Source organism: Arachis ipaensis, chromosome B5 (genome assembly GCF_059453495.1).
Source record: "Arachis ipaensis isolate K30076 ecotype BB chromosome B5, ASM5945349v1, whole genome shotgun sequence".
Taxonomy (NCBI): Eukaryota; Viridiplantae; Streptophyta; class Magnoliopsida; order Fabales; family Fabaceae; genus Arachis; species Arachis ipaensis.
Genome location: NC_142440.1, coordinates 44,907,385 through 44,922,919, shown reverse-complemented (window position 1 = coordinate 44,922,919; position 15,535 = coordinate 44,907,385). Strand labels below are relative to the sequence as shown.

At 35.8% G+C, this 15,535-nt stretch overlaps 1 protein-coding gene across 1 annotated transcript; it reads left to right on the top strand.

The window, feature by feature from the left end:
* Positions 1-2,859: 2,859 nt before the first annotated feature.
* Positions 2,860-4,952, top strand: LOC107643568 (transcription factor TCP15). Its single transcript, XM_016347249.3, has one exon. It carries the CDS (start codon positions 3,354-3,356, stop codon positions 4,710-4,712), a length of 1,359 nt encoding a protein of 452 aa, XP_016202735.1. The 5' UTR covers positions 2,860-3,353; the 3' UTR covers positions 4,713-4,952.
* Positions 4,953-15,535: the final 10,583 nt, after the last annotated feature.

The window sequence follows — 15,535 nt, the reverse complement described above, 5'->3', positions numbered from 1 at the left end:
AGCTATCTACAAAAATAAAAACTACCTAACTTGGTCGAAACATAGCTCGACTTTGCTAGTAAAGATTTTTTTTGTGGAAAAGTCTGGAGATAGACCCTAATCCTCCTGGAAGAGAGCCACGAGAAACTGCTCCTCCTCGTCCAGATCCTCAAGGTCATTTCTTACTATCGTGGATTCCTCATCCCTGTTTAAACAAAACATGTATTGTGACCTCTCATTCAGCCAGAAAGGTCGGGAACCCTCTACAGGTTAGACTTTAAAATAATAATTTTTGAAATCACAAAAAGACTCCTCAAAAATTGAAAGAATCTTTCGACCTTGAATAGCTCGAAAGGAAGCCCACTGTTGTTTCTTGTTACTAAAAGGCTTGGTCAAGTGAAAAGGGTAAAAAGGGACTTTCAAAGAAATTGAAAGCTCAAGAGTCCAGTAGACAAGTTGAAAAACTTTCATGAAACCCCATGAGTTGGGATGCAACTGAGTAGGAGCTACTCGACAGGACAATAATATGTCTTGCTCAAAATTAGTAAAAGAAAACCTAGCACCAAGCAAGCTTAACAAAAAGGCACTCATACATAAAAAAGGAAGTGATTTTCTGGCCTATCAAACCGGGCATAGCAGACCCACTCCTCAAAGTTAGGGTCTCTAAGGTGTATTTCTCCTCATCCTCCTATTTAGAACAAATTGGGTCTATATTTAAGTCAGTTTTTTTAGGATTTCTCTATCCATCACCGACAGAATCCCTAAAACAGTGGTATTTGCCCAATCTAAATCTTTTGGTATGTTGGAAGGAATGATTTGTATTACGGATTGAGACATAGAGTATACCTACAAAAGGAAAAACAACTAACCATGTAAATATTACTATATGTTGGACAACATGGTACAACAAGTCAAATCATCTTCAACAGAAAGCACAAAGCATCTCTTTCCATTCTCAACAACAACAAATTCTAAAGTATGACTTTAATAATCAAACTTTCAAAATGGCATTATTATCAGAAACAACAATGACGCCATTTAAGGCAAGATAAACCCCTAAAATTACACACATTCCACCAAAGAAAACATTAAGCATGTTGTCACAGAAAGTAAGAACTTAAAAGAATGCTCAGATAACAAAATTTCAAATAGAAAACGACATCTTTCCACTATAAACAGATACATCAAGAAGCACTAAAAACCATTTTTAGTGAATTTTTCAGAAATCACATTGCAACTACCCAATACCCCTAACAAATCCCTACAAAGATATTACGTCATAAAATCCCAAAAGCCATATTCAACAAAGTTTCCTCATGCAAAAACTATGCAACAAGTTCTCAGAGAGGTACAACAAACATTTCAAAAGCTATTTCTATACTAGAAATCAACAAAAAACCACAAGCATGCAAGCAAAGCAGAAAAAGAACTAGTAAGAAAGAAAAAGTACCAACCTTTGATAACGGAGAGTGAAAAATAGCACGCGCAACAACTCTAGCAAAGGCAACCCTAAAGTGCGTAATGAGCAGTTTCGGGTGGAAAAAACCACCAAGAGATAAAGAAACTTGAACGAAATGGTGCTTAGTGAAGCAAACAGAGATTTCAGAAACAAGAAAGAGGAAGCAATTTCACAAAGGAGAAAAAGAAAAAGGTTTACGCGAAGGGCCAAGTATATATAACTGTGAATTGGGTAGGGTAAAATAAATCATCTATCCCACTTTAAATGACATGCGCGGTTACCAAGGTAATCGAAAAGACACGCGAACAGTTACAAAATATGAAAACATAACGTCACATCAGTTTTAAAATCACGTCGAGTTTTCCAACTCGTTCCCTCAAATCACATCGGGAATCTAACGTCATCGACCTGTTCAAGACAATAATAAGACTCGAAGAACGACATGATTGACTTACACGAACTCCGCCTTGAGCCGGAGCACTGTTCATACCCTAACCCAAAAAGTTAGGTCCAAAATGACTAAAGCCCACTTTAGAGTCCAAAGTCACTTTCTCTACGCATTAGACTTCATTTGTCCGACTTAACATGCAGAATTTTAACTGCACCAACAAACATGTTCATATATTCAAATATAAGGTCTCAATAACCCATAGTAAAAAAGGAGAATAACCACCCACCGTTATAGGTGGATAAGTTATAGAAAGGTAACAAATTTATCTTTCCTGCTATATAAATACCATAATAAACTCAGGTATTTCTCAATCATAATCTACTAAAATCTGTCTAAAACATTTGCTAACTTAGGAATCGGAATCTCTTGTAGATACCATCCCTAATCTCACCAGAAGATCTCGAACAGCTTCATCCTATTGAAGAAGACGCCAATACCACCACAAAGGCATCTGAACCACATGTCTTACTGATTTTAAATAACTCTCGAAACACTAGGTATATATAAAAATTAGTTACTAGATTTAAAATTTTATAAAATATATATTGAAATATAAAATATATTAAAAAGTTATAAAATAATATTTATATTTATACATAAATATATAGTAATTATTTTTTTATACATATTATTTTTGTAAAAAATTGTACAGCTAAAATAAAAAATCGAAAAGTTTAATATATTGTATGATATTTATTAGTTTTTAAACTTTTTACATTTATTTAGAAATAAAAGATAAAATTAGTTCAATATTTATAAAAAAATATAACAAAAACACGTATTTTAGAGAGAGAGAGAGAGAGAGTTGAAAAGAAGGAAAGACTGAAAGAGACATAAAATTAGTGAAGACCGAAATGATTCCTTCCAGTAAATAAAAAGAAAAGAGAAAACGTGTGGTCTTTTTGGCGGAAAAAAATTACTGTGAGCAGATGAGGCCTTCTACTATTATTATTCTCTCACTCATTAATTTTGTTGCTTAAAGCTTGCCCTCCTTCCTCTCCCCCTTATCCTCTCTCTCTCTCTCTCTCTTGAGAAAGAGAAACAAGCAAACAAGTCATTCATTCGTTCATCAATCTCCCATCTCAAAGGAATAGCAGGCTATGCTCCACAAAACGCAACACACAAACAACAGAAGCCAATTTGCTGGCTATAGCCCACTTACACATCCTACTTGCGGGTCATCTCTTTCACAAGCACACAAAGTGCCACCCCCACCCCACTACTCCTCCCCCCAGTCCCTACTACTCCCGCTAAATACTTTCTACAACTATACAACAACGCCTAATTACTAATTACTAATTAAATTAATAGATCTAATTATATTTATTTTTCAGCAACAAAACCTCACTTGGATCGGTTCTTTTTTCTTAGAGACTAGGAAGAGAAAAAACGGTTACAGTGTTAGAGAATTGAAGAAACTTGGGTTGTATGCTCAGAACTCAAAAGCAGAAAGTAAAGTAGATCATGGAATTGGAAGCTGATCATAATCACCATCACCATGACCATCAAAACGGAATCAGAACCAGACCTAATTTCCCTCTTCAGCTGTTGGAGAAGACTAAAGACGTCGAAGACTCAGTCGCGGAACAGCCATGCTCCACCGCGGCCGAACAACCCGGTGAGGGAGTAGGCACCGCCGTCACTTTACAGGACCAACAACAGAATAGCACCAAGAAGCCGCCGCCAAAGCGGACCTCCACCAAGGACCGGCACACCAAGGTGGACGGCCGCGGCCGCCGGATCCGGATGCCAGCGGCCTGCGCCGCTCGCGTGTTCCAGTTGACGCGGGAGTTAGGGCACAAATCCGACGGCGAGACGATCGAGTGGCTACTACAGCAAGCGGAGCCGGCGGTGATCGCCGCAACCGGCACCGGCACCATCCCCGCCAACTTCACCTCGCTCAACATCTCACTTCGAAGTTCCGGGTCTACCGTTTCGGCGCCGTCACACTACTTCAGAGGAAGCTACTTCAATCCTAGCACGTTCTCTTCGGCCGCCGTTGCGGCGGCTGTCGGCGGCGGAAGGATCCGCGGCGGAGCTGGCGATAATTGGGAGCGTAGCATGGGCATGAATATGAACATGAACATGAATATGAACATAGCAACGATGGAAGATTCTAGAAGGTTGTTGTTTCCAGGTTCATCGGAGAATTGTTCTAATTCCATGGGATTGAACTTCAACCCTAGCACCGTGAATGCCGTTCTCCAAGCAAAGCAAGAACTTCGTGAAGATGGCGCCGCCGCCGCTGGTGGTGGTGGAAATCTTGATTTGGATGGCGGTGATTGCGACGGAAACATGGCTAGAAAGAGAAGAATGGAACAAGAGGTTTCGGTTTCACACCAGATAGCAGGAAACTACTTGTTACAATCAAGTACCGCGGGTTCGGTTCCGGCGAGCCACGCTTCGAATCCCGCAACGTTTTGGATGGTGACTGGGCACCAAGGCATGAATGGTGGTGGCGGCGGCGGCGGTAGTAATAATGATCAAATTTGGGCAATTCCGTCACTGGGGAGTGGTGGTGGAGTTTATAGAGGGGGTATGCCTGGCGGTGTTGGTGGGATTCATTTCATGAATTTTGGTTCACCAATGTCTCTTATGCCTGGTGGACAACTAGGTTCCGCCATGGTTGGTGGCGGCAGCGGCGGTGGTGGAGCAATGCTGAGTGAAAGCAATAATTTAGGTATGCTTGCAGCACTTAATGCCTATAGGCAGATTCCGGCCAATGGCAGTGGCGTTTCGGAGTCTCCGGCGAGCACTGGAAACCACCAACATCACGGTGGAGATGATGGGCATGAAACAACAAGTCAACAGCAACATTCTTGAGGATCTAAATAGTTCCACACATATGTGTGTATGATCTTGATCATCATCATCCTCATCATTATTCTAGCTCCCTTAATTTTTGTTTTGTTATTATTAATTAATTTACTTGCTTCTCTTAATGGTTTCCAAAAATATATTTTTAATACATATATATAAGTTATGTCGTCCAATATTTGCAAGAGAAACATGCAGGCTCAAGTTTGATTGCGTTTTATACATATGTTGAGTTTCAATATTCAATTTCGGTGTGATTTTTGGCTGAACTCGTATTAGGGTTTGAGAAGAAACTATATATACTTATATTATTATTGTATTATTCTACTTTTGTGTGTGTGTGTGTGTGTTCGAGTTCTTATCAATTAATCACATATAGTTGTTGTTTGTGTAGCACTGCTGCCACAGAACTTTCTGTATATATATCACCTCTCATAATTTAATTTAGTGTATACTATACTTCTATATATGTCCTCAATTTTAGTAATGTTTTGTTAAAATGGAGGTTATTACTTTTATATTATAATGATAATTAAAGAAAAATTGCTACCATATATATATGGTGGTGCTCGTTAATTAATTATAGCATCATCTTCTAAAGGAAATCTGCTGGGTAGGTTCAGCAACTCAATGTGAAGATCTATTATTAACAATAATAACTGCGGGAAGAAATTATTAAGCGTACGAATTGAATTTTGTGTAATTATTTATTTATTTTACTGCATTGTTGAGTTGAAAATAAAGAAGATGCTGTGGCTTTCTGGTGAGGTACTGCAACCACTGTCACATGCATGATGCATCCCTTATTGCTGCAGTTTTTGAATTATGTAAGTGTACTATATACAATAGTAGCTATAGTTAGGGACCAATATATGTTTATATGTATGTTATGTATGTACATGTAAACATGTAGATGCCTTTGGATATATAAAGTGCCCACTACATACTTGAAATAATAACAATCATCATTGATTCATTACCCCTTTTGATGAATTTGTGTTAGTTGTTGAATTGGTTTTTCCTTTTTCTTTTATTTTTAATTCAAAAAAAAGTTTAAATAAATTATTTATTACTGATCGAGTTGATGTATATAATCATAATGTCACTAGGTGAACAATGGTTAGTTACATTATTGTTTAGTTTCTCTTTTTTTTTTCCCTCATATATAGGTTGGAATCTTGGGTAGAGTTGTTGATTTACATTATTGGTACAATGTGTGGAATAGGTAGAAATGTATATGATCTTCTAGGCTAAGAATTCATCATCATTTCATATCACCTATTTTGTACGCTTTGCTTCTATTATTCTGAACAGTTGTTTTCACAAATTAACAAGCTAGCTATTCCAGAAGTAGGTTTTGTGTCGCAAAGTAAATTTGTCTAATGACTCTCTCAGATTCATAATTTTTATATAGAAACTTTTACTTAAAATATTTGTCCTTCTCTGTTGATTCTTTAACTACTATTAAATAAAATTGTTCTAGTAAATAATTCTTCATTTTAAATTTCTTAATTAATATGTAAATAACTAAAAAATTAAAGATCAATATTTTGGAGAAGATGAAATATTTTGTTGTATATATGGTAATTTTTAAGACATGTAATAGGATAACTTAATCATCAGTTTATAGCTTCTTTCTGCTTTGTCTTTTGGCTTTGCATATAAAAATCCTAGTCTAAAATTATTAGTGGACTGGAATGTCGGAGACGTTTAGGATAATATTAAGCATAATATTAAACTAAAAAAAATATAGGTATACAACTCTTATTAACCAACTAATTTTAAATAACTATAATTAATAATTAATACTTTTATATTTTTAAAAATAAAATTTAAATAATTATTAATTAATAACCATTAGTTAGTATAGAGTGCAGTTCAAAAATATTTATTAACTAGACTCTTTTAATTATTAACGAAATTGTATTAAACTTTAGTATATATTTTATGGGTGTCACCTCATTAAAAAAAAAATTAAAAACGTTGCTAAAGCAAAAAAGCAATAATAACCTATATGGTTGATGTGGCAGGCATTAAATGGTACAGCATAGATGAGCTCTTTTATTCTAAACTCATAATTTAAAAATCGTTATACTCCTTTATATAATTTTGTTTTTAGACCGTGACTAACTATTATAAAAATGTCAATATTATGTTGAGTGACAGTTTGCCATGTAGTGTATTTTGCAAATACAAATGAAGAGATTCAAATCTCTTATCCTGCAGCTAGCTTTATGTTTCTTTATTTTAAATGTCGACAATGGAAAAGAAAAGAAAAAAAAAAATCTCTTTTGTTCTCTTGTTAATTGACAACTACATCCTTCTTTGTTTGTTAGCTTTTTCTTGTAAGTTGTCACAACAACTTAAAAGATTTGAATTTTATAAGAAAATGGAGCCCTTATATATTTAATGAGTTTAGACTTAAAGGTATAAAATTGTTTGAACCTATTCGAACGGTAATTGTACTACTTCAAATTTGCATAAACAAACGAATCATCATCACCATATCAATTGAGAAGGTTATGTTCTTGGTATAGACTAATGACTTCACTTACATTGAACTATTGAAGTATGGGTCACATGCATTTCATCTTTCGAAATTCTTCAATGCATCGTCAGGAAAATTAGTTATTTATCAACTCAATTTCTCAACTTCATTTATTCATTTGGTATCCAAAATTAAGAAAAAATATTTTCGGAAGACTAGGTAGTCATGTTTTGTTTCCACATCTACTATATGTTACAATTGAATTTATCATAACTCTCTCTCTAACACAGTAATTCTTCTTACTCAGTTTTTTTATGAAAGAAATATCGACTGTGTTTTTTAGTCTCTCATTGATTTATTGAAAAATAAATACCCATATTTTATGATCTTGAAATCGCATCATTCCAAAATTATATAAAGATGATTATATCAGGGAGTTATGAATGCTTTATATTAATATATTACTGGAGTCCAATATTATATTATGGAATATAGACAGAAATTTGTATGCACGTCCATGCATTAGGCATTAGTAATAATAAACAGTGCATGGCGCAGTACTTACATAGGGTAGGTAAGGACCTATATATATAGGTATGTTAGACTGGGGACCTTGTTAAGTAAACAATGAATCTCAACGGAAAAAATAAATAAATAAATAAAATTAGAGAGAGGAGGAAGAAGAAGGTCAGCGATGATTAACCATGTGCGTAAGCCTTGTACGAAATAGTACATAAATTATCATCAACTATTGCTAGCTAGCTAGTATGTATTCATACAACTTAAGAAGGTGGGTTTCATCAGGGTATAGATGCTTTTTCCTACAGAAATTGCAGATTTTCCAAATTCATCGCAAAACTATTAACACGTGTTTATGTTGATCGCTTGACCATACTGATAATCTCAAAATATTGGCTGTTTTTTTTAACAGTATGTCATATAATTTATTTTTAAAATTAAAACTAATAAAAAATTATATAAATAATTATATTTTTAATAATATTATTAACAATTAATAATTGTGTTAGCAATTGTTAAAAAATATTCATTTAAAAATATGTTTTATGATAACTTAATAAAAAAACTTTTATTAACAATAGAGTAAATATTTATCCAGTACATTTGATTAAGGAATAAAGTGATGAGCGAAAATTGAAGCTTATGGATATCAGCAAGTAGTGCACTGGATTGCTCAAATAATATCACTGGAAGTGGATATCGTTCTCACAAATTTTAAAGGATTGAGCAAGCAAATATTATATTAAATACCTAATTAGATTAAAAGAATATGGATTGAAGAAGACAAGATTAAGAGCTTTAGAACTTGAATATTTGAATGTTTGAATGCTTATGGACAGAGAACTTGAATGCTGATTTGGGAGAAGACAGTGATGGTGAGAGTCAAGAATTTTGGAGATGTTTATGCTTCTAGAGAAATTAAACCTTGTTTACTTATCTTGAAGTTTGCAAAGATCATTCATGACAAATCTTTAGTAACTGATTTCCAATTCTTTAGTTTCTTAGTTTTTCAAGCATTATTAATTAGTTGTAAATTAATTAATCAAGATATTAAGCACAAAAATTGATTTAATTTTCTAATAAAATGTAAAAATAGTCTTTAGGTCGAATTACATATCACATTGATGCGTGGTGGAAGTCATCCAATTAAGAATTCAATATAGAAATAGCGTTGTGAGTATAGTTCTTAACCAGCTAAAATTTGCTCATCAATTTAGAAAGGTTGTCACAAAACTTAGAATAAAAATACTGGGAGTATGAATCCCAGGTCGTCTCCCAACGAGTTGACAAAAAAGGTGCTATCTTATTAATCAGGAGTTTTTCGAGAATTTTGAGAGTTGAATGACAGAAAATAAATAATTGTAAATTAAAAGAGAATTATACATTCTAATTAAAAAGTCTTGACTGGGAAAATGATTAATTGGAAGTTCCATCCTTGTTGGAATTCTCTCAAGTGTAGTATAAAGAGGTTGTTATTTTCACTTAGTTAACCCTTACTAAATAAAGGAAAGTCAAGTGATTGAGCTAACTCTTATTCGCAAATCCTAGTCCTCTCCCTTGGGAAGGTCTAGCGTTAGTAAATAGAGAATTAGCCAACAACTTCCAATTTAACTAATCACTTGAGCATTCCAACTCAAGTGTCTCCTTTTAATCAACCCCCATGTCAAGTTGGGAGTCTACTCCATCAACATGGATACCATCTTCGTTGTTGGGAGTAGGAAATAGAAAAGAGACATGATAGACAATAGCTACAAATTAATTAAAAATAAAAGTAATCCTTTGTATTAATAAATTCTAAAAACAATCCAATTGTAACTCTAAACAAGAATTAAGAATATGGAATAATAAAGGAGAAAGAAAACAAACTAGAATAGTGTCTTCAACGGAGGTGATGACTCTTCAATATTGATGAGAGGAACTTTTGCGTGGTCTAGAAATTTGCGGATAAATCCTCGTTGCAAGTATAGTTTCTAAACCTTCAAAAGTCTTTTCATACAAACGTTTTGGTTGTCACAAGTAACAAACCCCTTTAAAATTGATAACCGAGTATTTAAACCTCGGGTCGTCTTCTCAAGGAATTGCAGGGAGGTATGTTCTTATTATTGGTTATGAGTTTGTAAATTGGGGTTTTGGAAGTAAGGAGGAAATATGCTATATGACAAGTAAAATAAAATAATAATAATAAAATCTCCTGACAAGGTATAAGAATTGGAATTCCTATCCTAGTTATCCTTATCAGGTGTGAAGAGAATTAGGTTTTAATCCCACTTGGTCAGCCTTTATTAAACAAAGGAAGGTTAAGTGGACTGATTTGCTTGATTCTCAAGTCCTAGTCAACTCCTGTGGAGAGACTAGTGTTAGAGCAATCCTAGCTCAAGCAGAATCTGACAATTTCAATCACTTGCTGAGTTTGATAACTCAAGTACTACCAATCACTTGACCAAAGCCAAAAGGGAGAAAAATATCTAAATTAAATTAAAAGCATCAATATAAATAAAGCAAAACAATCTTAAATCTGAAAATACCTCGAATTGCATTAACAAAAGAAATTAAATCTGGCATAGATGTTCATAAATTAAATTGAGAAAATAAATAAAAAGAACATTGAACCTGGGATTGAGAGTCACTCCTAAAACTAAGAGAAATCTTAAATCCTAATCCTAAGAGAGAGGAGAGAACCTCTCTCTCTAAAAACTATATCTACTCCTAAAATTGTGAATATGAAAGCTTGTTTTTGAATGGATGTATTTCCCTACTTTATAGCCTCTAATATGTGTTTTCTGGGCCTCAAACTGGGTCAGAAATAGCCCAGAATTTGCTGGTTGCGAATTCGAACACGCTGATTTTTGTCACTGCGACGCGGCCGCCTGGGTCACGCGGTCGCGACGCCTAGCGTCAGGGTAACTATGAAATATTATATATCAAATTGAAGCTCCGGACGTTAGCATTCCAACGCAACTGGAACCGCGTCGTTTGGATCTCTGTAGCTAAAGTTACAGCCGTTTGAGTGCGAGAGGGTCAGGCTGACAGCTTTGCAGTTCCTTCAACTTCTTGTATTCCTTCCAACTTTGCATGCTTCCTTTTCATCCTCTGAGCCTTTCCTTCCCTGTAATCTCTGAAAGTACTTAACACACATATCAAGGCATATATTGGTAATAAGAGAGGATTAATATTAGCAAAGATAAGTCCAAAGAAACATGTTTTCCATTAAAGCACATAATTAGGAAGGCAAATATAAAACCATGCAAATAGTATAAATAAGTGGGTAAAGAGTAGATAAAAACCACTCAATTGAGCACAAGATAAACCATAAAATAGTGGTTTATCAACCTCCCCACACTTAAACAATAGCATGTCCTCATGCTAAGCTCAAGAGAAGCTAAAAAGAAGTGAAGAGGAATGATAGAGAGTATGCAATGCAACCTACGAATGTAACTACATGCAGAATGATTTTTCCTACTTAGTTAAAAGTAAACAAATCTTTTAAGAACAAATATGAACTGGATTTCACTAATTCAACTCATAAAAATGAAGTACAAATAGACTTGTAAAAGAAAATAGCTTGTGAAAGCCGGGAACAAAGAATTGAGCATCGAACCCTCACTGGAAGTGTATACACTCTAATCACTTAAGTGTTTTAGGTTCGATTCTCTCAATTCTCTACTAACCTTGCTTTCTAAGGCTTGCTCTTCATCTAACAATCAACATAAATTTAATGCACAGATACACATATCAAGAGGTCTTTTAAGGGTTGTAATGGGGTTAGGGTCAAGGTAGGATTGTATTTGGCCAAGTGGACTAAAATCTGAATCCTTAATTAACTTAAACTTTCCACCTAACTTTAGACAATCCATGTAATTATAATACCACATCTAACTATCCATTAACCATGTTTTCCACATATTCATGCATTCTAATTTCAAGTACAGTACATATGCATTGCTTTCACTACTTACTTTGGGGCATTTTGTCCCCTTTTACTTATTTGCTCTTTTTCTTTCTTTTTCTCTCTCTCTTTATATATATATATATATATATATATATATATATATATATATATATATATCTTTTTTTTTCTTTTTCTGTTGTTTTTCTCAATGCATATGATTAAATTATTGAATGCATGAATATGTCTTAAACATTTCTTTCACATTTTCATAAAGATATATAACACCCAATTCTCAAATCAAATGTTTCGAAACCCACTTTTCCCACACTTAAATCATAAGCACCCTCACTAGTCTAAGCTAACCAAGGATTCAAATTAAGGACATTATTGTTTTCCGCTTAGAGTTAGTGATGAGCTAAAATAAAGAATAAAAGGGGTAAAAGAGGCTCAAATTGGTTTGCAAAGGATAATGAAAGGTAAGGCCATATGGGTACGTAAGCTCAGTGAAACAAAGGCCTCAATCATATAAGTGCATGTATACATCAAACCATGGAAATATAGAATTAAGCAAGACAAAGATCACAATTTTAGAGAGAAAAACACACACCAAAAATAAAATATTGGTTGGTAAAATGCAACCAATTCAAATAGGCTCAAAAATCTCACTGGTTTTGTATGTTCGAGCTCTAAACCATGTTCCAGTATAATATCTCTTCAAAAAAGTGTAACATTAAATTTTATTCAAATTAGTGAAATGCTCTAAAAGGTTTCTTGAAAAAGAAAATATTATTTCAACCAAGTGGTAAAATATGCACAAAATTAAACAAATATGTAATCAAACATGCAAATGCAACAATGAACAAACAAATAAAATAAAAATTTTGGTGTTGAGTCAGGAAATAACTAACCCATGGAGATCGGTATCGACCTCCCCACACTTAAAGATTGCACCGTCCTCGGTGCATGCTGAGATGTGCAGGTGGACGGGTTGCTCCAACTGATGCTTTTCTTCAAGATTTTGCAGATGGACTTGTCTGTCTCCCCATGCAAACGTCTTCCGGTTCCCTTCCGGGTGGCCATCCTGAAAGAAAAAGGGAAGAAAAAGTAACCCAGTAATAAAGATAAGAAAATAAATGAAGTATGGGTGGGTTAATGCCAAATGAAAAGGTTCTCATTTACATGGAAGCTTCAACATATGCGTGAGAAAACAATAGAAGCACATGGCATACTAGTGGTGCAAAATTTGCAACAAAGGGGAGGAGTGTGGGTAATGAAAATATTAATATAAGTTCATGTCAATGCAAATGAAGTGCAAGTATCATAAAAGATTGGCATTGGCAGATAAGTAATATCATCCCACAGTGGAAAACAAGTTACTAAGCACCAAAGTAAATTCAAGAAAAGATGCAACAGTTGAATGAGAATTTTTAACACCAAAGAAAGAAAAATTAATTTTAGGAAAGAAAATAAAAATATGCACAAAATTAAGATGCAATGAATGAAATATGCAAATAAATTAAGTATAATAAAATAAAAGATAAGAAGAATGAGAAAGGAAAGACATAAAGTAAGAAAGAAAGAAGAAAAGATAGAAGAAATTAGGATTAGAAAAGAAAAATAAGATAATTGGCACTAATCTGGATAGGTTGTGCGACGCTGGCGACGCGGACGCGTGAGTGACGTAGTCGCGTGGTGCGCGATAAGGTTAGGTGACGCGGACGCGTGGGTCATGCGATCGCGTGGCATGATTTGTGCGATTGGTGCGAGTGCAGCCTTGCATTCGCACAACTCTCTGTTTGAAATGTATTTTTGCCAAAAATCTAGGTGACGCGGTCGCGTGGTTAACGCGATCGCGTGGATGGCCTTTTTTTCCAATATGACGCGGACGCGTGGGGCACGCGTTTGCGTGGTAGGGATGGTGCCTCTAGCACGAGTCCAGCCCAATTCCAGCTCAACTTTCGGCCATACACCCTTTCGACGTCGATTTTCAGGTCACGCGGCCGCGTGGGTGACGCGGTCGCGTGGGAGGCCAATGTTCCCACCTGACGCGGACGCGTCAGCGATGCGGTCGCATGGGGTCAAATTATGCTAAAGGCACGCCTCCAGCCACGCTATCGCGTGACTCTCTGTTCGATTTTTTTCTTTTCAATGCACTGGCGACGCGGACGCGTCAGTGACATTGCCGCATCGCGTGCGTGCTTTTTTTTTTTAATCTGAAAAAAAAATGCAGAATGTAGTGTTAATATGAATGTGATGCAAAACTCCAAGTTCAATATAATAAAATAAAATAAAACTCGAAAACAAATAAAACTAAATAAAAATGAAAAAGGAACGATCATACCATGGTGGGTTGTCTCCCACCTAGCACTTTTAGTTAAAGTCCTTAAGTTGGACATTTGGTGAGCTTCCTGTTATGGTGGCCTGTGCTTGAATTCATCCAGGAATCTCCACCAATGTTTGTATCTCCAGTAACCTCCGGGGTCCCAAACTAGGCATGTAAAGCCCTTAAGAAGCTTCAAACAGATTCTTAGGCTCCCGGGATGACAACTGTTAGAGCAGATTCCAGGATCCCAAACCTTGCTTTTACACCCATTTTTGTCGGGATCTGTATGTTTCCAGCCGGGTGATAAGTAATTTGAATTCTCACTGCAGCTACCAAACAGCTTCCTAGACCCATTCAATTGAGCTCTACACCAACCCTTGCGTTTAAACTTAAAGCTTCCAACCATAATAAACCTGGCAGGACAATTCTTACCACTGGCCATCTTCCTCTTACTCTTAATGCCACAAAGAGCTCTAAGTTGACCATCCGTCTCCAGTAGCCCATATTCAAGTGGAATTAGAAAGCTAAGGGATATGAATTTTACCCACTTGAATGTTGTGAAGGATGATGGCAACTTAGGGGGAGGTATTTCTAATGAAATTGCAAGCTCCACTCCCTTGTGCTCTTCTCTGACAACTTCCACCTCCTTGTACGCTTCTTCAATTTCAACCTCTTCCTCTTGGTAGCTTTCTTCCAATTCAATCTTCTCTTTACTTCTTTCCAAGGGCATGGGAGGTTGTGCTTCTTCTTCTTTAATCTCCATCTCTTGATTAACCTCTTCCAAGTCTTCAACTATGATATGCTTTGGAGGTTGTACACCCTCCTCAACATCAAATGCAACCGTCTTGAAAGGAGGTTCTATAACCTGACTTTCCCATGGAGGTTCAGCATCTCCTAAGTCTTCAACCACTTCTTCCTCTGCAACTATTATGGCTTCCTCCACTTGTTCCAATACAAAGCCATGTTCCTCATTGTCCACCGAAGTTTCTAGTGTCTCCTTCATGCTTTGCTCTTCTTTTGATTCTCCACATGTAGCCATGGGAGTTCTTTGAGTGCCTAGATATTGGGAAGCTATTATATTTACTAACTCGCCTAAGGCGGCCGCGAAATTTTGCACACTCTTATTCATCCTTTCTTGTCTTTGAAGAATAACACGAAGTCTGTCATCCATTGGAGGTTGGGGTGGATATGAGGATTCATTGGTTGGGAGAGAGGGTTCATAATAGGAAGGTGGTTCATCTTGATAATGATATGGAGATGGTGAATATTGAGGTGGTGGTTCATGAGAGTAGTTGTGTTGAAAAGGTGGTGGTTCTGTGTATGGTTCATTTGGCTCATAAGGTGGTTGGTATGGTGGATACGGGTAAGGGTCATATGAAGGTGAATGGTTGTAGTTGGCTTGTGGGTGTGGTGGTTCAAAGTTGTGTTGAGGAGAGGGTTTATAGGCATATGATGGTGGTTGTTGATAGTCCATTAGAGGTGGTTGTTGCCATGAGGGTTGATTAAATCCTTGTGGCTCCTCCTATCTTTGATTGTTCCAACTTTAATGCCTGTTCTCATTGTAATTTCTTCTTCCTGCAACATAATTGTAACCAGACTCATAGCCAAAG